This window comes from Caretta caretta, chromosome 9 (assembly GCF_965140235.1).
Source record: "Caretta caretta isolate rCarCar2 chromosome 9, rCarCar1.hap1, whole genome shotgun sequence".
In the NCBI taxonomy this organism is placed as follows: Eukaryota; Metazoa; Chordata; order Testudines; family Cheloniidae; genus Caretta; species Caretta caretta.
In genome coordinates this window covers 74892819-74915825 of record NC_134214.1, presented here as the reverse complement: position 1 = coordinate 74915825, position 23007 = coordinate 74892819, and the positions used below count along the sequence as shown (strand labels likewise).

The window sequence follows — 23007 nt, the reverse complement described above, 5'->3', positions numbered from 1 at the left end:
CCCCACATAGTTTATAAAAAACTATAAATGCTACTTAACTAAATAATAAATATTTTCATTAGTGCTTAGTAGAGCTCCTAAAGAAAGATGATGAAACATCAAGTTAACTAAAATGAAAGATCGTCATACAGTTAGCTTGGACTCAAGATAAAAAAATAATCCTGTGATTAACACCTACTTGTCAGAACCATGAAAAGTGAAGGTCAAAGTAACTTGTCACGTCCATCTTTCTGCTAATAAAAGACTGTTCTCTACACTATACTGTCCTGCATTTTTCTCCAATTACTCTAAAACAGTAAGGCAAAAGAACTTCCATCACTTGATTTGGCAAACCCAAGTTCAATATTTGTGAACTCTTAAGTCAATTCCTCCACTTCTAATTGCTCTAAATTCCTCCCGACTTTCTATTAGTCAGGGCTCAGAATTTTAGGCTTTACTTTAGGCAGAATTTCACTAGTATTGAATGACGAGATTATCACTTTCCTAACCCATGGGAATGATGCATCTGTATAAACTCTACCCATATGTGACCATCATGTTGATCACAATTCTGCAGTTCTGTCTTCTGCTGTAGTATCCACATTCCAAGTTTAAGGTAGAACAGATCCTGAAATCCAGATATTTTAGAATGCCCCCAAGATTGCATTCCTCTCTACACCTCTGGAACGTCTGTTCACTGGTGTCCAGTAACATTTTACTATTTACTTCAATTATATTGCATGGCTCTCTAAAATGATCAACCACATCAACCCTGTATTCATTTCTCTTCCCTAAGAAAATCATTGATGACTATGTGGACTACTAAATGGAAATTCCCCAGTATCCCTCAGAATATCCTTTGCCCACTTTATCACATCTTGTCCTGGTTCCTGCAAAGTATTTCTCCCCCGCCCATTTTGATCAATTTCTTTCACATGTTTTTGATTTTACACCAAAAGCATTCTCTTATCCCTAGAGGGACTTTGTATTTTAGTCCCATCATAACTGCTAGTTCTTTTCAATCTGCTGGGATAGTCCTGCTCATTTAAAATCTTATATAAATTCCACTCTAAATGGAATGTCAAATTTTTGTAAAGCTGCTCTTGCTGCTAAGAAAGAAAGAAAGAAAGAAATTTAAAAAATCACCTGAGGGCTTTTATCTATATATAGACCGGTGAAAGGTCAAGAGTACATCCTTGCAGGCCATTCATTATTTAATATGGTGAAATATATTTCTGGCTACCTCAAGCAATTTTAAAAGGTTTTTTTTATCTATGCTATTTTTGCTTCTGAAACAAGAGAAGGGAGAGACTGTACATTTCTTACCCGCACTATTTCACAGTCAACATTTAATTCTGCAGCAACAGCTTCAATTTTTTCTCTGCAGACTGAGCCCAGGCTGGTCATGCCATTGTCCCAGTATTTCTTGAGAGTAGCTAAATCTCGGTCACTAAACTGTGTGCGGTCCTGTAGCTGTAAGACAAGAAGTTATGATTAGAACAAGATATTAAAAAAAGGCTTTCAGGTGATACTGCCTTGTTCACAAACGAAGTACTTTGGAATTACAAAAGCAAAAATCACTTCATGGCCTTCCATTTCCTTAGCTTTTCTGTTCTTTAAATTCTCTCATATTAGTTTCCCTGAAGATGTCAATTTTTCAATCTATCTAGATTGTCAGAGTTCTCTGGGATTCACCTCTGTTGGTGGTTTTAGAACCAATGCACGTTTTAAATGTGCCAGCATTGTTTAATTCCATCTTATTTGATTTGCTTTATTTCATTTTTATAAGGTTTCATGAGTAATCATGGGGTATTTTTTGCTTCAGCTGTTTACTTTCTCTTCACCCCATTATGCGTATTATCCCTTGGGGGCGGAGAAAGTTGCCTTTTTTTTTTGTTTGTTTTTGCCAGAACCCTTTTATCTTACTGATAACTACAATACATGCATAATTCAAAGGATTCCAAGCCCCCTAAAGGGAATCCTTTTATGTTTATATGGTAGGCTCTGGAGCTTAAATTGTTTTCACTATTTATGATTTACCAAATTTTGTGTTTTGATAAAACTGCACAATAGTAGACAGTAGATATAAACAAGGACACTGCAAAATGATTCCGAGGTTACCTACCATTTCCTTGATTTGTATGGTTGTGTATTAAAAATGTGTTATCTATGTTGTACTGCGCTGCAAGTAAAACCATTAGCTCCAGTAACTCTTGTTAGTCCAACTATCTTAATCATTGTTTCCATTTCCTCACGCTGACAAACAGATTTGCCACCTCTTGCTGCGAAGAATCCATAGAGGCAGCTACTTTTGAAGTCTACATGAAGAGATAGCAGAAACACATCTGCAGATGCTTAGTTACTTGTTATTTACACCAATTACTGGAATTATATATTTAAACCCAAGATTTCTATGTCAAAAGAGAAGAGAATTTTCAAATAAAAAGCTATTAAAACATTATTTTTTAAAATGAGTCAGCAAAATTAGTGGAACAAAATTATCACTAAGATTTTTGATAGAATCCAGTATTGTCATCTACCTCTTTAGTTATAAGTATCTGCTGTTTTCTCCCTTTTTAAATAAATGCTTAACAAGTCATTAAAAGAACTCCAGCTTCTTCAGTGCTAAATTAATATAAAATAGGTGTGCCAAATTATAGTTTCAGAGTAGCGGCTGTGTTAGTCTGTATTCACAGAAAGAAAAGGAGTACTAGTGGCACCTTAGAGACTAACCAATTTATTTGAGCGTAAGCTTTCGTGAGCTACAGCTCACTTCATCGGATGCATCTCACGAAAGCTTATGCTCAAATAAATTGGTTAGTCTCTAAGGTGCCACTAGTACTCCTTTTCTTTCTGCGAATTATAGTTTGTTTTCTAAAAAAATAATGTCCTGTTTAGAGTGATTATGTAATTCAGCACATGTATAGTGTAGTATTAACAGATTATACTCACTACCAAAAAATACTCCAAATACTCCCGTGCTATGTACAGTTTCATCCATCCAGGTACAGTCAATTCAGAACCTTTCTTCACAATCTACCATTCAGAAGTGAAAGAGAAGAGGAATGCCGACTTCCTAACGGACTCTGTTCTGAGACTGAGGGCTCTGCAAATATCTGAACTGTACCATTTTTTTCCTATGGACTTAATTTGAGCAAAATGACAGAGTAGATACTTCCAGGCCCACTGATCAAATACCCCCCTTTTATACCTACTAGGATGGGGTGTTTTTGGCTTCTAAAAATGACTGGAGGTATTCTGCCTCATTCTCATTCTACCTGCTTGGAACAGGTGGGAGGATAAGGAGCAGCCCAGTGACTGAAAGAACGGAAGGAACTGTTGAAGGTAAGAGTAGGTGCATGATGGAAGACATTTAAGAATGTTTCAGTAAAAACATGGGGACATTAGACTGCTCATAGCTCAGTGGTTCTCAAACTTTTGAATTGGTGACCCCTTCTCACACAGCACGCCTCTGAGTGAGATGACCCCCGCCCGTAAATTAAAAACACATTTTTTATATTTAATATTATAAATACTGGAGGTGAAGTAGGTTTGGGGGTGGAGGCTGACAGCTCATGACCCCCCAGACAATAACCACATGACCCCCTGCGGGGTCATGACCCCCAGTTTGAGAACCCCTCTCACAGCTAGTTCAACTTCAAGGCTGATTTTTTTTTTAAAACCTTGACAGTAAAGAAGTACTGCATCTGCTCCTGCTTCTGGGGATACCATAGGAATCATTGCTGAAGCTACTTGCCACTCAGGCAGCCCTACATTGTCTTTGCCTGAGAGTTGGCTGACAACAGAGGAGAGGGAACCAGGATTTGTGGATTGCCTTCCAAGCGATTGGACCCTTTGGCTGCTGGAGAAAAATTCCTGGGAGCAAACCATGCAGCTGTCTTTCAACACAATGATTCAGTTCATGGCCATGAACAGATACCATTTCACTTTCTCCCCTATACCGTTACTCCTTGGGGGTAGAGAAGAGGGAAGCCACTACTGTATCGCAAAGAGGAGGGTGGAGGCAAAGGAAAACCTCCAGGAGTTAAATTAGCCTATTCCAAGTTGTAGTAAGGCTCAAAGTCCAGTTTAGATATCTGGTTCCCAATGTTTCACAATATTCTAGGATGACAGTTCTCTTGCTGCAAGGTAACAGAGCAATATGGCAGCTTTTTCAAGGTGAAAGTGTGAAAACACAACCACTGCAAGACAGGGCAGGTTCTGCTGCTAAAATTAAACCACCTAACAGTATATACCTACAACCTTATGCGAGAATTCTATTACCCATAAGAACATAAGAATGGCCCTACTGTGTCAGACCAAAGGTCCATCTAGCCCTGTATCCTGTGGCTAATACCAGGTGCCCCAGAGGGAATGAACATAACAGGTAATCATCAAGTAATCCATCCCCGTCGCCCATTCCCAGCTTCTGACAAACAGAAGCTTAGGGACACCATTCCTGCCCATCCTGGTTAATAACGATTGATGGACCTATCCTCCATGAACTTATGAAGATATGAACCCGGTTATAGTCTTGGCCTTCACATCTTATGGCAAGGAGTTCCACAGGTTGACCACCCACACAACACATAGCTTGATCAAACATCCACTACTAACTGTATTAGCAGTGGTTAATTTTGCAATGAGGTGTGTGGTGTGGAGAACTGGGGGCAGAGCTAAAGTTGCAGCGTACAGTAAATTGTGAGAACAGTAGGATGATTCCAGGGGGAGGGAGAAGAGAGAAAGTATAGAGGGTAAGTTCTGTTAAGTAACCTAATTTTTCATTTCCTCACTTTTGTGGGTTTGAGCCAGGTAGGTTATGTGTATAGCAACCCTAACTACTTACAATGGTGTTTTGTGTTTTAAAATATGAAGAAATTAAGTAGGGAGTGTTAACTCTCTTTCCCTGGACAATTTGTGACAGACATTAACAGTGTGCTTTCCCTCTGACAAATGAAAAAACACTGAAGTAGCAATTCAGCCCAAGTACCAAATCTTGTTTTAATTTTTTTATATTAATAAACAGAATATTTTAAAGTGATGAATGTATCTGTGGCACTGACATTTCTCACAAGGCATTTTAAAAAAAGCCCTGCTGTTGTGACCACAATAGAAGAGATGGGCAAGCTAATTAAGACTCCAGTCTGCCTTGAGCAGAGTGCTTGGCGGTGTGTCAATGAAAAAGGAATAGTAAAGACAGACAAGTGAGAGAGAACATTTTGGCATTACTTCCTGGGGGCCACAATGACCTCACATTTGTCTACTGTCTGTCCTTCAGTGCTTATACTTGTACAGCCAATGTCATCTCCTTTTGTCCTACCCATATGTACAGTGACCCTTTCTAGCTAGATAAGCACTCTGTATGATGTGTTAGCAATCTCCTACAATTGTTTTTATGGAATTTTTATTAGAGAAATCAAATTACGATAGTTTGCTCCCTGTCATTGTTAAGCACCACAGAAAACAGAAAAAGTACCTAGTGGGTCGCTGCATGTAGGAAAAAAAAAGTCTGAATGGACTCAATCAAAGCAAATATGTCTTGAAGTAAAACTGTGGGAAATGCCCATTGGCAACATCCCTACAGAAACCTTGTTTTTTCCACTTACTGCTGTCATACAGAAGAAATTTAAGACAGTTTTGGTTTTACCTCCTTGTCAGAAATAAACTCTAGTCTTTAAGATGCCACTAGCCAAATAACATTTTGCTTCATTTACATGCCAAATCAGGTATTTTAAATTGCTACTGTACATCTCCTTCAATAGCAAGTATAAGAAAAAGCATGCTGATATTGCTTCTAGGCAGAAATAGGGGGGACAAGTTTCTTCACATGACAACCAAAATAGGAAATAAAATCTACTCTAAGGATTCCAGATAGCAGAGACAAATTTGAGGGTGGGGGAAAAGAAATATATTTAAACACAAGACAGGGTACTCAGTTAGAAGAAAATGGTTCTTACTAGGAAAGTTTTACATCACAATGGAAATACATGTTTCTCTCAAAACCTTGAAAGGGGAAGCCTCATCACAAGACCCTAGAACCCCAATTCTAGCAAGACCTTTGCATCTGCAAGCCATCTCTTACTTCTCTTCTGCTTTAACTTCTGTTTCCTCCTCCTACACCTCTTCACTTTTTGGTCCAAGTCTTTGCTTTGTACTTCCAGGTATCAAATGATGGCTAAATATTTACCCCCGTAATTAAATTTATCAGTTTTGTTATCCATATTCTGAAAAGCAGATTGTGAGACAGTTTTCTGGTGAAAAGCTTCAAAAATTAGCTTCAGAAAGCAGTCCTAGTTAGCAAACTGAGTCAACAACTCTGCCAGACTCTGGGTTATATGCTGCCTATACCAGGGATTCTCAATCTTTTTCTTTCGGAGGCCCTCTCAACATGCTATAAAAACTCCATGGCCTACCTGTGCCACCACAACTGTTTTTCTGCATATAAAAGCCTGGGCCAGCATTAGGGGGGAGCAAACAGGGCAGTTGCCTGGGGCCCCATGCCACAGGGGGCCCCCATAAAGCTATATTGCTCACGCTTCGGCTTCAACCCCGAGTGATGAGGTTCAGGACCCTGGGCTTCAGACCCATGTGGTGGGGGACTGGCTTTCTGCCCTGGGCCTCAGTGAATCTACTACCACTGACCCTATTTGTCGAACCCTCTGAAACCTGCCCATGGCCCCCCGACTTCTAGTTGAGAACCACTGGCTTATACAATGGCTGTGTGTGTGTGTGAAGGCAGCATTTTTTATAAGAAATTATCCAGTTTGCATATTAGGGGCACTGCTGGCATTCAGCCAAGTGTCACAGAATATGCACTACATATCTAAAAGTTTTGGTGCAAAACCAATACCTAAAGTTGGTAAGATCCATCAAATTTCAATGGCACTTTCCTATCATGTTACTGCCTTTTGAGCACTGGCTCTGACTTCCCAACTTTTATGCATTTGTTGAAGATGTTTCAGAGCAAATGTACCGAAGCTATACAGGAACAGTATAACTTCATTTTAACTTGAAGTCATTTAATAAAATCAATATTAAATAATTAGAATTTTTAAATATCAATTCTGGGTATTATATGTTGTAGCTTCCATAAAAGGAGATGTTTACACCTAAAAAATACCATTTACCCAAGTTGGTTTATTTAAAGTAGACTGAATTTGCATTTATTGCTTCTGAAATTCACTGTTTTAAACCATATTAAAAAAACCCCACCTCACTAAAACGTTCATTTCTTTCTTTCACCCAAAACAGACATATGACAATCCAGAATTACCTTCCTATTCTTTAAAGATACAATCTACTTCATTCTGATGTACAGACCAAACCTATATCCTGAGAAATGAAAGACTCAATTGTTCACTGAGCAATTTTATAAAGTTTCTATTAGGAATCTATCATTCATTAGTTTTGTCTCATTGTATTTGTCATGATAACAAGATGGCTTTTATAGAAGTTATGTCTTCTTTTATGAAAATCTGAAATTTGATCAGTAGCAGAGGCAAGACTTGATTTAATTTAAATTAATGAAATTGCTTAAAAACAAATACCCTCTCTGTCCCTCATAAACTCTATCACTGAGACTCAGATGGGAAAAACAAATACTTTAATAAAACATATTTTATTAGTGCATGCAGATTATCAATCTCAAAAGCCTACTAAAATAGTTTTATTTCAATGTGCTTTTTTACTCATTTCAGACAACAGAATAATACGTCTGTTTTTATCCATTATTTCTTCTTGATTTTAGGACACATACCCCTACATGTTCTCACATTGTATCTTTAAATACTCCATAAATTATATCTATATATTTAACCACAGTAACACAAGTTACTGCCTGTTTTTTTATAAAAGAGATAGGTCAACTTCTGACCATACATATTACTCAAACATATAAAATTCAGTTTTTACTTTATTTCATTTCAGAAGTCAGAATGCCCTCCCTTTTTAAGCACTGACCCATTAGCACTATGCCAGATTAGCTGCATTATAACACATCCACAAAAACCTAACAGCCTTGTTCCAAGTGTTTGGATTAAAATGTACATCCTTTATAGGTTTCCTGTAATGGATAGCTATATCAGGAGAACAGATCTATAATTCTGTCTAACACTCCTCAGAAGCCAACATACACTCCAGTCCCCATTACTATAGGTAAATTAGTGGGGACACTCCACCCGACTCTCGTTGTGAGAGAGAGAGAGAGAGCGTGTGTGTGTGCACGCACACGCATTTTATTTTTAGAAATGGAGGTACTGGTGAACCATAACCACAAATAACTTCAGCATGTGGGGCAGGAGATCGTCCACTTGGAATCCACACATAGCTAGGGGAGCACGTTACACTAAGAGGTTACTAGTTCTTGACTCTCCCTAGAGCTACATAAAACCTTATACAGACACTCCCCGGGTTACACAACACCCGACTTATGCAAATTCGTACTTACAGAAAAGTTCCATAAGCCAGACATAGGATTTTCGAGTTGTGGAAATTTTTGAGTAACATACGGGTATATGTTTCCGACTTACACAAAATTTGAGTTATGCAAGGCTTTCTGGAATGGAACGATTGCGTAAATTGGGGGGCATCTGTAGACCTCTGCTGAGATTGGAACCTGATTGGCGGGAGGAGCATGGAAGAAGTCTGGGGTCAGCCTGAAACAATAGGCCAAAAACAGTGCGAACTGCCTGTCTTCATTTCAGAGTGTTGATATTTTGCCAACTATTTCACTGATGATTTTAGAACAGGGGTGAGCAAACTATGGCCCACAGGCCGCATCCGGCTCACCGGACCTTTTAATCCGGCCCCTGAGTTCCTGCTGGGGAGCAGAGTTGGGAGCTTTCCCTGCTCCGGTGCTCCAGCTGGGGAGCAGGGTCGGTGGCTTGCCTGGCTCTGCTCCACACATGCAGCAGCTCCATTTGGCTTCCGGAAACAGGGGCAGCCAGGGGGCTCCACACGTTGCCCCACCCCAAGGGTTGGCTCTGCAGCTCCCATTGGCCAGGAACTGAGGACGGGGCAGCACGAAGACCGGCATGGTCCCGTCTCTGCGTCGGAGGCAGGGGCAGGACGCTGTTTCCAGGAGCCGCTTCAGGTAAGGGCCACCCGGATCCTGCACCCGAGCCGCCCTCCCCCCCAACTGCCTGCCCAAGCCCTGATTGTCCTCCAAACCCTTTGATCCCAGGCTGGAGCTTCCTCCTGCAGCCCAAACCTCTCATCCCCAGCCCCACCACAGAATCTGCATCCCCAGCCAGAACCCTCATCCTTCCCGTGAGCCCCAATCCCCTGCCCCAGCCAGCCCTCCATACAATTTCCATGCTGTGATGTGGCCCTCAGGCCAAAAAGTTTGCCCACCCCTGTTTTAGAAGAACCATTCAACCAGGATACTCATCCCCTAGTCTCAGGGCTGGTCTACACAGTTTTTGCACTGATTTAGCTATATTGGCTTAGAAACCAAGCTACTGCAGTTATATCAATATAGAAGTGTTATCTAGCCCTACCAATAAACACTTTTATACTGACAGAACTGCATCCATACTAGGTCATTACACCAATTTAACTGTATCAGTTTCTAAACCAACATAGTTAAATCAGTGCAAAAACAGAGGTATTGTCTATAAACAAACTGCCTCCCAGGCCTCTTGAAGGCTATAACTGCCAACTGCCCCACTACAGAGTTTCCAAACCCATCAACTTCCACACCCATCCGCCAACCCCATAACTATAATTCAGTTACGTGTTTTCAATACAAAAATTTGCAAGACACTGAATGCTGAAAATTCAAGGTCAAAGTAAAGTAAATAGAAATTGACAGCAAAATAGATATCAGAGTGGTTCCATACTGATTCTATTTGTTTTCGTATTTAATTCATTTTGAATCTCACTTTTTGAGTTTGCCTGCAGCTGCCAAAGAACTTCCTGTCAGCTGCACTAGCCTACCACAGAAACCAGGGAACCTTGCAGTGGAACTTAGGTCCAGCTTGCCATGAAATAAACAAGGCCACAAAAAAGATTATATTGCTTGAATTTTAGAGATCTTCAAACTTGCCTTCCTTCACCTCAATTAAGAAGATTGCTGTTAAGAGGCAGTACTGATTGCCTATTTTGTCCAAAAGAATGTTGCCTACAATAGGGGCTTTGCAGGTGAGGATAGTTCAATGCAAAGTAAATACAAAAAAAAAAAAAAAAAGCAGGTTGGGGAAATAATGAGGGACTCTCTATAGAGATGTATAGGCATCTTCGAGGAGGAAAGAAGAGTTCGTCAGTGATCCAGAGATTACAGCAAAGAACCGTAAACCCGGAGAATCCTAACAGTAATTCAACAATGCAAATACATTAACCATTGTGACCTTCCATTCTATTCAGGTTCATAAGAATCTGAATGCCTCTTCTCATTATGCGACATGACTAGGATGTGTAATGTGTGGGTTTCTTTCTTTGTCTTCCCAAGGAGAAACTGTGTGGTCTCCCCACACCACCAATAATTTAATATAGTGTATGTACACTGCTGTCTGTTTATGCTAGCAAAAGCAAGGCTGAAGTACGCTTTGACTGGAATATGGTGACGCTAGTAGTGGTTCTTATCCTTATGGGAGTTCATTCCTGTTTTGGACTGATCCCAAAGAAAACGGTCTCCAAAGAGCTTTACCTTGCAAGAGTCAGTTCCATTGTGCCTGAGTGGCCATGGCTCTTACCACAAAGCAGGAGGTTACCTTTTAGGTATCCTGGGCCCAGATCATTGAGTGTCTTGAAGAGGAGGACGCAGACCTTGAATTTGACATACTATTCAATGGGGAGCCAGTGTAAAGAGCAGAGGACAGGTCTGATGTACTTATGGCAAACCAAGTTACCGAGGAGATGTGCTAAAGCATTCTGTACTAGACTAAATGGAGTTTTCTTGAGACTGACAATCTGCATCCAAGTAGATAGAATCACAGGGCTAGAAGGGACCACCAGAGTAACGCTGCCGCAATCCATTTGGGAAGGGAGAAATGCATTTTTCATTGATGCCAGGATACCAGCAAAGTGCAACCATCTCTGGGATGAAGGGCAGCACCCATCTGTCTCATAGCACAGTTCACAGCGTAAGATGAGCGAAACTTTGTAGCCACAGACACTGAGTCAAACCAACAAAGAAATGCCATGAAATCTTTTGGCCTAAACTGTTGCTTGGTCTGAGGAATGGGAGGTGGTGAAAGAAGACACAAAAGGGTCTTCATCCCTTTACTCTGGTGTCTACATACAAAGGCCAGTAATAATAGTCCTTGAACTCCCTTAGCATATGGACTGCTTCCAGCCATCACCAGCATCAGCTACTCTGACAAGACTGGGATAGGATGGGGTGAGTCTAGTCCCATTGCTCCTGATTTCTTACCCATTAGCCAGCAGAACTGTTAGTACAAGGTGGGGTAGGTATACATTGCACCTATTCAAAAGGTAGCAGAATTGTCCTCCAAAATAAATTTGCCCAAAGCTCCTGCAATTCAGGACAGGTTTCAGAATAGCAGTTGTGTTAGTCTGTATTCGCAAAAAGAAAAGGAGTACTTGTGGCTCTAGTACTTAGAGACTAACCAATTTATTTGAGCATCAGGAGAGCGGGGTGGGGGGAGAGAAAACCTGGATTTGTGCTGGAAATGGCCCACCTTGATTATCATACACATTGTAAGGAGAGTGATAACTTTAGATAAGCTATTACCAGCAGGAGAGTAGGGTGGGGGGAGAAAACCTTTTGAAGTTATAAGCACCCATTTTTTCATGGTCTGTGTGTATAAAAACATCCTCACTGCATTTTCCACTTTTATGCATCAGATGAAGTGAGCTGTAGCTCACGAAAGCTTATGCTCAGATAAATTGGTTAGTCTCTAAGGTGCCACAAGTACTCCTTTTCTTTTTGCAATTCAGGACAAGTTCCCTTGCAGGTCTCCTGCAGCTTTGATGCTTCTCCATGACCCTCACATGGACCAGCCACAGTCTGACTCTTATCATACACGGAAAGCAGACAGAACCTCTGTTTTTAAGATCTCATTCATAACACACACATACAGTAAACTGCATAGACTTAACCCATCTGTCTGAGAAGGAAGAAGGGCTGAAAGGCCTCTGCTGAGATCTGAACTTGTGTTCAGAGTGTCTTTGTATTCCAGCAATGCTTAGCCCATAACCCCTCACATTGTGATTCCATGTTCTAGGCAAAACTTCAATGCTGTGGCTCAAAAAGACCAACTTCTACCCTTGACTGTGGGCAACTAAAACAGAACTAAGGAATACCAGAATTCCAGCTTCACTCTTGTAGATGGAGTAAAGATAGGGGAGTCTGGAAGTATCATTCTAGTTAACTTATTTTGGTTTAATGGGTACTACAATGTCATCTCAGAGTGAGAGTGAATAAACTAGAGTAGAGATTTTGCAACACTGTCTTGTTTATCACAGCTGTTGGATGAATACTTGTTTCTTTTTAAACTGCAGAAGTTAAAAACCCACAACACCCAAAAATATCCAAGCTTTCACTCATATCAAAACACAAGTCTCAATAACCTTAATTACATGTGGAGTAGCAGTAACAGCTATGGTTAAGATTATATTACTGTTTCCACTCTAGTTTCTCAATTGTTCAGCTTTGTTTTTTCAAATTTTCACATTTGGGGCTGAAATTTTCCAGGATTTGCTTCTATCTTTGTGATTTTAAAGGAAGTTTTAGCAAGAATGATCCAGTCACTTTAAGAAAAGCAAAACACAACACACATTTCTTCAACTTAAAAATAAAAGACCATACTATAGCTGAAATGGGCAGGAATTTTTCCTGGTCAGAAAAACTTTTTACTGTGCAGCCGCACCTGTATGCCTAGTGCAGCCTTCCTTCTCTACATTTTATAAGCTTTGTGAATAAGTTGTGCAAACATAAAAAACAGTTATCCACCTTCGCCTACTGTTGTTCTTCGAGGGGTTTTGTATGTGTCCCTTACACTAAGTGTGTGTACCTCCCAGGTACCTGTGCCAGAGGGCTTCCCCTGGCAAGACACATAGGGGCAGCCATGCCTTCACCCTGGTGTTCCTCATGCACCAAGCTGAGAATATTAAGGGGCAGAGCTGCCCTGTGTGTCCTTCAGTTCCTTCGTACCAGACTTTTAGATGATAGACTTCGCTGCATTGCGGAAGGAGGGTGGGTCAGGTAACGGACACATGCAACACATCTCAATGGGTGAAAGGTACACAAAGGTGAGTAATTGTTTTTTCTTCTTTGAGTAACTGCATATGTCTATTACACCAGGTGACTCCCAAGCAGTTTCTGGGGGAGCTAGGAGTCTCAGTGGAAGAGAGACTGCAGAATTGCTTTTCTTACATTAGCATCTTCTCTTGATGTGGTTGTAATGTCTAGCAAAAGTGTGGACTGAAGACCATGTTGACGCTCTATACAGACACCCACGACAGGAACATTTCCCACAAATACTGTACAGACTGAGTGTGCAGAGAGCTTTTCTACAAGCGCGATGTTCTGGATCCTGTAGCGCATAACAATTCAGCTAGTGATCCATTTGGAAAGTTGTACTGTGATAGGATGCCTTCCTATTCATTCTGAGTAGGAGACAAACAACTGGGAAGAGACCCACAAGACTTTGTTCTTTTCAGATAAAAAGCTTGTGCTCAGCAAACATCCAGAGTGCAGAGCTTTTGCTCATCTTTTTGAGTATGAGGCCCTGCAAAGAAGACTGGTAAATATATAGATAGGTTGGGGTGGAATCAGATACTACTTTGGAGAGAAACTTAGGGTTTAGCCTAAACTGTACAGCATTCTTGTAAAAAAACTATATGGACAGTCACTAGAGCATGTAATTCCCCCATTCTTCTTGCTGAGGCAATGGCTATTAGATAGGCCACGTTTGCAGAAAGGTGCGACAAATGGGTAATTAACAGTTCGAAAGGGAGCCCATAAGGGCTCACAACACTAAATTCCAATCCCAATATGAAGTAGGGTCTCTGATAGGAGGGAACAATCTTTCTAGGCCTTTAAGAAACCGTTAAGGTGGTCATAGGATTGGAGAATGCGGTCCCATGACGTGAGAGTGAAACTCCAAAATCGTGACAAGGTGCACTTTTATATAGAGCTGACCACCAAACCTTACTCTTAAATGTAAGAAATAATCAAAAATCTATTGAATAGTAGATTGCATAGGAGACCCAGGGGATATTTACTCTGCAATTAAATGCCCAGATCTAGCCCATGTCAGCTGACTCAGGCTCACGGCGCTCAGGTTGTGGGCTATAAAACTGCAGTGTAGATGTTCAGGCTTGGGCTGGAGCCCAGCTCTGGGACTCCGCAACGGGGAAGGGTCCCAGAGCTCAGGGTCCAGGCTGGACACCAAACATCTACACCACAATTTTACAGCCCCACAGCCAGAGCCCTGTGAGCCTGAGTCAGCTGATATAGGCCAACTGCAGGTGTTTAATTGCAGTGTAGGCATACACACCCAGATAAAGAAATGTTTCCACTTATTAAGGTATGTAGCACTTGCGTATGGTTTCCTACTATTTAAGTAGGACTAACTAAAAACTGAACATTCACTGCAATCTCCACTGAAGGAACAGACAGACAGAATACTCCGATCGAACATGGATGGTAGGAAGGAACTGAAGGATGAGGAAAGCTTCACCCCTTTATAGCTTCAGAGGGAACACAAGGAGCACCAGTGAACAAACACGGCCACCTCCATGGGCACCATTAGAGAAAACTCTCTGGCACCATTGCATGAGATGCACGCATCCATTGTGTAATGGACACATGCCATCACTCTAATAACTTTGCATACAGAGCATGTAATTTTTCAGTCAAGAATTGGTTAAATCAACCACATTTCACTAGAACACTTAAAAGCATTTCTCTTCAGTGAGGGTTATATTCATGCCACTGTACAGAGAAGTAAGGCTGAACAACTCTTACATATCCAGCTAACTCAGCCACATAGGGAAAGTTTTTAAGACAAGAAAGAATGAACAGAGGGATATGTTTTCAGGTAGGATGAGGGCAAATCTCATGGGCACACTTTGGCAAAAATTTTCAAACCTGAATGTTTAAAGTTAGGCAAGTCGGTCCATACCTAGGCAAGGCCATAAGTGCCCTGATTTTTTGAAGGTGCTGAGCACCCATTATACATTAAGTCCGTGCCATCCACTCCCAGCCTCCTCCCCTCACAGGAGACTTGTCAGGAATGTGTCAAGGATGGCAGAGGAGGCCCTCTGGCAATCTCCAGCCAGCAGAGCAGCCGCATGGGGCCACTGCATCCAAAGTGTGTAACAGCAGCCCTGAGGCTGCTCTTATTGATGCCAAAGGAGGACAAAGGTGGCCTTAATCGACATTTGCTTTCCCACCTGGGGTCCTGAGCTTGAAGATCAGACTAAGTCATTTCCATTTCTCCTTCTGATGACCTGTTACAGATGGAAACCTAAAACCATACTGAAAGACTTGTGAATATTCTTTTAGAATGAGTGCAATTTATCCATCATGCCACTCAATTAAAATGCAAGCAAGAAAGCAAGTATGTAGGAGTTACTTCAAAATGAACACTAGTATCTGCCACTGAAAATTGTAGTTTAAAAGCTGATGAAGTGTCTAGTGCAGGAATCGGCAACCTTTGGCACGCGGCCTGTCAGGGAAATCCGCTGGCAGGCCGGGATGGTTTAGTTATCTGCAGCGTCCGCAGGTTCAGCTGATCGCAGCTCCCACTGGCCGCAGTTCGCCGTTCCAGCTCAATGGGGGCTGCAGGAAGTGGTGCGGACCAAAGGATGTGCTGGCCGCCACTTCCTGTGGCCCCCATTGGTCTGGAATGCCAAACCGCAGCCAGTGGGAGCTGCGATCGGCCGAACCTGCGGACACTGCTGGTAAACAAACTGTCCCAGCCAGCCAGCGAATTTCCCTGATGGGCCGTGTGCCAAAGGTTGCCGATCCCTGGTCTAGTGTTAAAGCTGTAGATCATAAGAAAAAATTAGTTGTTCAGATGAAACTACATTTCTCACCTAAATTCCCAGGGTTTGTTTTTCATACCAGGTCCTCCATGTGTGCACATACAAACTTGCCACTAGTGTACACAAATGACAGAAGCATCAGCATATATAATCCACATAATTTAATATCCAACAATTTTATTTATTTTCTTCTTCTGTAAATTACCAATTACTTATATTAGGTTAAAACTCTCAAGGGAAACAGATCTCACAGGAAGCACCAATAGGATTTCCAATCTACAGCCCATAGGTGTGGAAAAGGACTGTGGTTTTGACTCTAGATCAGTTCCTCAGAAGGGCCTGTGGATACTATTATAGATAGCAGAAAGTCAAATGACATAAGTCTACAAGGAAACTCCACAACAATATTTTCTATTTTTGCTTTCCTTCCTCATTTTTTATTAGTTTATTAGTTTTATCGGTTTTTAAAAGGTGATCTACCAAGAGTATGTATGTGTATTCTTTTTGTGATTATTTCTTATAATGACATGAAGAGGAATCCATCTACTACTCAGGGCACCTTTCACAAACAAACAACGTAGTAGGGGTTTTTTGCTTTCTTTTAAATAGAAATGTTCTGTCTGAAACACATGAGGAGTCTTAATTCTTCTCTGTCCATGGAGGTCTCCTCGGACAGATGCGGATTGTGAACTTTCTTTACCCTTAACTGAAGGGATCGGGTGTTGAATGTTTAATATATTACCTCCCGAAAGTTTCAGATATTTCATATAGCCTACTATTTTTCTCGATTGCAAAGTTATTTTTTGCTTTAGAGATAATCTGAGGGCTTATCCACACATAGACTTGTTCCTGAATAATCAGGAACAGCTAATTGGGAACAACTCCATGTGGAAACAACCCCTAAATTTAAAGGCTGCCAGAAATACCACTTCAAATTAAGTTCAACTGTACATGCTAAAAAACTACTAACACTGTACAGCCTTCTGTTTTTCTCCAATTTCTCTCTACACAACTCTATTTAGAACCCCACCCTAGATTATTCTGAATCACAACACAAAATTAGATATTTTGTTTTCCTACCACATGTTCAGACAAATACAAATTATTTTGTCCTTTTCTTGAATCTCATTAGAAGACAATTTGCCTTGTGTGAGATTATGTGAAAGATGGGAAACTGAGGTCATTCATTAGACTAGTAAATTTGCAACAGTCAAAAATGGTTTACAAAGCATCTTCAACTGCACTGATTCAGGCTATTTAACAACACAGATTAATAGCAAGATAGTTAACCAAGGTTACTAAACAGCAGTCTTGGCACACACATTATTGTATGTCCAGAGCAGATTTACAGTTACTACATAAGCTAAAACATTTATGGATCTACATCAGCACATTTTAGTTCCTGTACATGCCAAGCTAATCTACAATCTAAGATTTCAGTTCATGTAAATTAAAATGAAATAAAGCAAAATAAATAAAAACAGAAGAATATTTCAAAGCTTATTTAAAGGATTATCTAAGATTTAGGAGAATAAGAACTTTACATTACTTTTAAACTAATTTTAGAAACTGTAGGTAAAAAGTTTCATTTTGAGGGAGCTCACTTGGAGGGAGCTTCATTGCTCTTTCCATTAGCAGGGCTTTAAAAAAAAAAATGAAAACAAAGTCTTATGCTGCATTTCTAAAGAACTGTGCTGAGCTATTTTTCACTCCACTGGGTTTCCCAGTTGCTCTTTGTGACATCAGTCTGTCACTAGAGTTATTCTACCGTTGAAAATCTACTGCATTCTGACTTACAGAGGGAGGACTGCTAATAGTGACTTTAAAGTATCTCACTATTACATTGTTTCTGAAACTGACTGCTGTAAATTATGCAACCTGCTGTAAAACAAATTAGCTTCTCTGTAGATAGCAGTAATGAAAGCCAAAGCAGGGACATACAGACAAGTTAAACCTACATTTAAAAGAACCCCTCAGTGTTCTACCCTTGGTGAAGTAGCCTATCAGAAGACAGAGATCTTGCCATGGGCCCCAAACCTCACTTTTTTTTTTTTAAATATATATAAAACATGAGCTTTTTGATTAGATGGGAAACGAATGCTAGAGCTGAGCACCTCACCATCAACCTTGTGATGCTTAACTCTAGGGACTGTAACTCCAATCGTCACAGTGGTACATGAGGAAAACAATGGTTTCTGAGGCCATTACACAAAACTAATCCATCCTGACATTATATTTATGGAACACGATTATTCCCCAGGAAAATAATGCCAGAGAATATTCCTGCACATTCCAAGAGCAGGAAATCAGGAGAAGAGCTACTTCAGTTTTAGTTTCATTCAGAAAATTATTTTTTATAAATATGTGCATACACGTGCACACATGCAGTCAGGGTCAGCTCAGGAGACTGAGGACTTCTCTACACTGCAGTGTTAGCTAGAAATATAACTTGAGTGCTGCCCCATACCAGATTCCCACTCATGCACAAAAATTTCCAGCTCAAGTGCTGACTGACCGACCCATCAGAGGGTATATGAATTGTTAATCATGTCTATTATGGTAGTGCCAACCAACCACGAACAGGGCCCCATTGTTGAAAGCACTGTACAAAATACAGAGTAGTACATGGCTCCTTTCCCGGAGAGCTTACAAAAAAGCTTGAGTCCTACTAATGATGCAGCTACTCTGTGCTGCTCATACTACCACTTTGTGCTGCTCAGATGTTGTTTTGCAGTGTTACCATGCTCATTTGAACTAAGGAAACTCGAGAGTAGTTACCGAAGTGTAGAGAACTCAAGCTAACATTGCAGTGAAGACAAATCTTGAAGCAAAAACATTCTTGTGACAAGAGCAGTAAAGATATGAAACACGTGTGTTTATTAAGCCATGTCGGAGATAAATGGACTGTGGAAATTTCCTCCTGTAGGCACTGGCAGCCACTACAGAAATGAACCAGCTCAATTTTGAGTTAATTAAATACTTACTCTATGTGGGAACAATGGATGCAGTCAAATTGGATGGGTCATTAACAGCAAACAGGGAAATACTTACATGTCTTTTGTAAGTGAGGGATGGGGAGAAAATGAAGTTAACTGTCCTTTCTGGTTTGTCAGACAACTTTTTAACCGTGCACTCTCACATCCCTGACCATCCTATTACATGCCCAAAGCCCCTTTATACCCTCACATTGTATCCTTTCACCATTTCTAGTATAAGCTATGTTCCTATATAAAGTACCCTGGATACTATCCCATACTCTTCATATTGTGTTACTCCACAACATGTGCAACCATTATCCACCTACACCAGAACACACCCTCCTGCAGATTGCTCTCCCTTTGTATCATTATCTCATCTCCTATCCTTCATATATTGGCTAAGAACGATCATTCTGATATCCTACCTTCTCACTAATGAGATCACAACATATCTATCTTACCCTCTACATACATTCTATAAACACCCACCCTTCTAACCACTATTTCACTGTGAACCACAATACATCCTATCCCTTGAACATTTTGAAGTCTAAAAACAGTACTATACTTCTCTTGATCTTATGCCTGACATGGATTCAAACACCCCTTTAACCATACAGAATCCATATATCCATTCTAACCCTCCCTGCAAATACTGCCCCCTAAATATCTCATTGTCCCAAAGGCTAGAACTATTTACTCTACACAGCAGGGGAAGCTCCCACTTTTCCCCCATAGTGTGGAATGCAACTTACTAGGGATTGTCTTGTGCCCACCTGCCCTCCCAAGCAGGATAGCATAAAGCCCATCTGGCAACTACAGCAATTGATTACATGAAAAAGCAATTAGACAAGTATTTAATTAATTTTAGCTGTCTTTTAATGTAATTTAGCAGCTGAGAATGAGGATGACAGGCAATATCATAGGCCTGATCAAATCCCATTTAAGTCAATGGAAAGACTCCCATTGACTTCAATGGATTTCGGAGCAGGCCACATGTGACTCACTGAACATCTGTAGTCTGCCAGAAAGTTCTCCATGGCCCATCACTGGAACTGCTAACAGACATCAAAGAAACTGGCATGTGCTTACAATATGAAAAACATTTTTCCCCCTATTTTAATCATTTTTCAAATGTGAAATTCAACCGTTTTCAAGCTTATCACAAGCTCAGACTAATTTTATGTGTAGAGTGCACAGCATAATAGAATATAAGGGCAAAGTTATTAAAAATGTGGAATGTCTCTGAATTATCCAGCTCACAACATTTAGGTTTAGGGTTTTTTAAAATTTTTTTTAAAAACTACAATGTTTTACTAAAAATTCCTTTGTGTAAAGCATATCTATTTCTCATCTTTATCTTAAAGTTCTTTTTATGCTTTGGGAAACATGCAAGCACGAACAGCTGCCTCTAACTTTTTATCTTTAAAAAGTAATATTAGATGTATTAAATAGAGGTGCTTTTATATCTAGTTAGGATTTACTGATGGCTGAATTGATACATTCTATCACTCAGAACCTTACTACATGTAAATAACTGAGAGCAAATATTTTCCCTCCCACTGTTATACCGCAACACTGACCCTGATTATTTTAGAAAAATAGACTTTGAGCTGGAAGACAAGAAAGTTATGACATTTTCAATAAAAGTTTGTAAATATGAACAGAAGTATAGTTTTATACTATATTTAGGAATGCCTTATGACTTCAGAACACCAATCTGGTTGATTTCGCTTAATAGGAAAGGGTATAAAAACTAAAATGTGGATAAAAATTACACCTGAGATAACTATGACATACATTTTAGACTAAATCCTGCTTCTCATATTTTATATATAGACATACAGATAGGATCTAGCAGGCTGACAAACTAGGATTTGTCTCCTTATGAGTTAAGTTTTCCCTCTCTGAATTTTTGGGTCATGACCAGCCTTTGTTTCATTTTTAACACAAATCACATCAAGTCTTGCAGTCTTTACTCATGGAAATAATCCCTATTTGTGCACTTCAGATACTTGGACTACTTACATGTGTAAAGGTGGCATGATGGGACCTAGGATTTCAATTTTGGGCTTTTAACACACTAGATACTGTACAGCTATTTATGGGGTATATTTACAGGCTACTGTTTGTGGCTACTATGAACAAAAAATAAAATAAAACAAAAAACACACATTTCTGTTTTACCAAATACTCAAAGTGACATTTTTCTAGAGGTCATTCAAATTTTTTTTAAATGTGTTTCCATGCCTTTACTTAGCTCATTTGCTGCTTCAAGTGAAATGTACTTACTGCTCTTTTTCTGGAACACCCTGTAATCCAAGGCACAGTGAGGTTTCCTGAAATCTGTGGAAGCAAAAAAACAATTACCAATAAGGCACACTCTCAGACTGCTGGTATGGCAAATAATACTATGTACACAGCTTTTGCATGACTTGTGCAAAATAATCCAGCTTCAAGAGTGTGCATTCATTGTGATAAGTGTCTATAAACATGAGTCCAGATCTAAATACTCTTCCTTTCTGCTTAAGAAAAATGCTTGCAAGATTTTCAGAGGGGGCCAAATTCTGTGTGTTATTCATGTGAGTAGCCTGATTACTGTGGGACTCCTCGACAAGTTAGGTGAGCAGAGTTGCTCTTATTGAACTAAAGTTTCAGGACTAACTTTGTACTATATTATAGTAACACAGTCCTAAAACGTTTTTTTTTAAAATGATGTGGAAATCAAAACATTTACAGAGCCCTTACTAAAAGAGTATCAAATTTATTCTGTAGCACTGGCCAAAATACATTTTTTATTATAGTCTGTAGAACAGAACTACTAAATTAAATCAACAGCCAGCCAATCTCCCGTTAATAAAAATGGCCACAATACTGAGTGCTGCTGAGCACCTACTACTATCATTGAAAAAAGAAAAGGAGTACTTGTGGCACCTTAGAGACTAACCAATTTATTTGAGCATAAGCTTTCGTGAGCTACAGCTCACTTCATCGGATGCATACTGTGGAAAGTGTAGAAGATCTTTTTATACACACAAAGCATGAAAAAATACCTCCCCCCACCCCACTCTCCTGCTGGTAATAGCTTATCTAAAGTGATCACTCTCCTTACAATGTGTATGATAATCAAGGTGGGCCATTTCCAGTACAAATCCAGGGTTTAACAAGAACGTCGGGGGGGGGGGTAGGAAAAAACAAGGGGAAATAGGTTACCTTGCATAATGACTTAGCCACTCCGGGGGGGGGGGGGGGGGGGAAGAGAAAACCTGGATTTGTGCTGGAAATGGCCCAACTTGATTATCATACACATTGTAAGGAGAGTGATCACTTTAGATAAGCTATTACCAGCAGGAGAGTGGGGTGGGGGGAGGTATTTTTTCATGCTTTGTGTGTATAAAAAGATCTTCTACACTTTCCACAGTATGCATCTGATGAAGTGAGCTCACAAAAGCTTATGCTCAAATAAATTTGTTAGTCTCTAAGGTGCCACAAGTACTCCTTTTCTTTTTGCGAATACAGACTAACACGGCTGTTACTCTGAATACTATCATTGAGTTACAAAGATTTAGCACCTCGTTGGATCAGGCCCAGTGGGAGATTTGCATAAAGACTATGGGTAGAATATGGTCCTCAGTAATAACTATTATTTAAGGGCCAATTTGTTCAGTCAGTTATATGGATGCAACTTTCATTTATTGTAGTTGAAGATGCACCAGTGGAACTGAGAGCAGAAAGCAGAATTTGGCTCTTAATAAAGCTACTGTTGCACTTGGCAGGAAAAAAGGATACAAAGCACTAAAATCAGTATCACTTCTGCCCTTTGTATATACGACTAGTGGCATGTGCCATTACCCAATTTCAACGCACAATTACAGTAACTGCAAGTTAGGCAAAGTTGTACACCCAAATTATTTTAAATTTTCTTGTTTTTAAAGTGTCACTGTTAGGTTTCAGAAGTAACACCTCAACAAGATGAAAGTAAAAGTCAAAATTTGGAAAATAGTTGTTTCAGGCTAAGACAAAGTTACATGACACATTCAGATGAGGCCTAGAAATCTGAAATGAAAACTTGAATTCTACATCATTTGAGTTTGTC

The 23007-nt window shown here is 40.1% G+C and overlaps 1 protein-coding gene across 3 annotated transcripts in view; it reads right to left on the bottom strand.

The window, feature by feature from the left end:
- The window catches only part of HDX (highly divergent homeobox), an 82507-nt gene that overhangs the window by 27802 nt on the left and 31698 nt on the right, over positions 1-23007 (bottom strand). For all 3 annotated transcript variants that reach the window (XM_048863801.2, XM_048863800.2, XM_048863803.2), the window contains 2 exons: positions 21204-21257; positions 1306-1452 (listed from right to left, as the gene is read on the bottom strand). In XM_048863801.2, coding sequence (XP_048719758.1) covers positions 1306-1452; positions 21204-21257 — 201 coding nt within the window. The remainder of the gene's footprint in view (positions 1-1305; positions 1453-21203; positions 21258-23007) is intronic.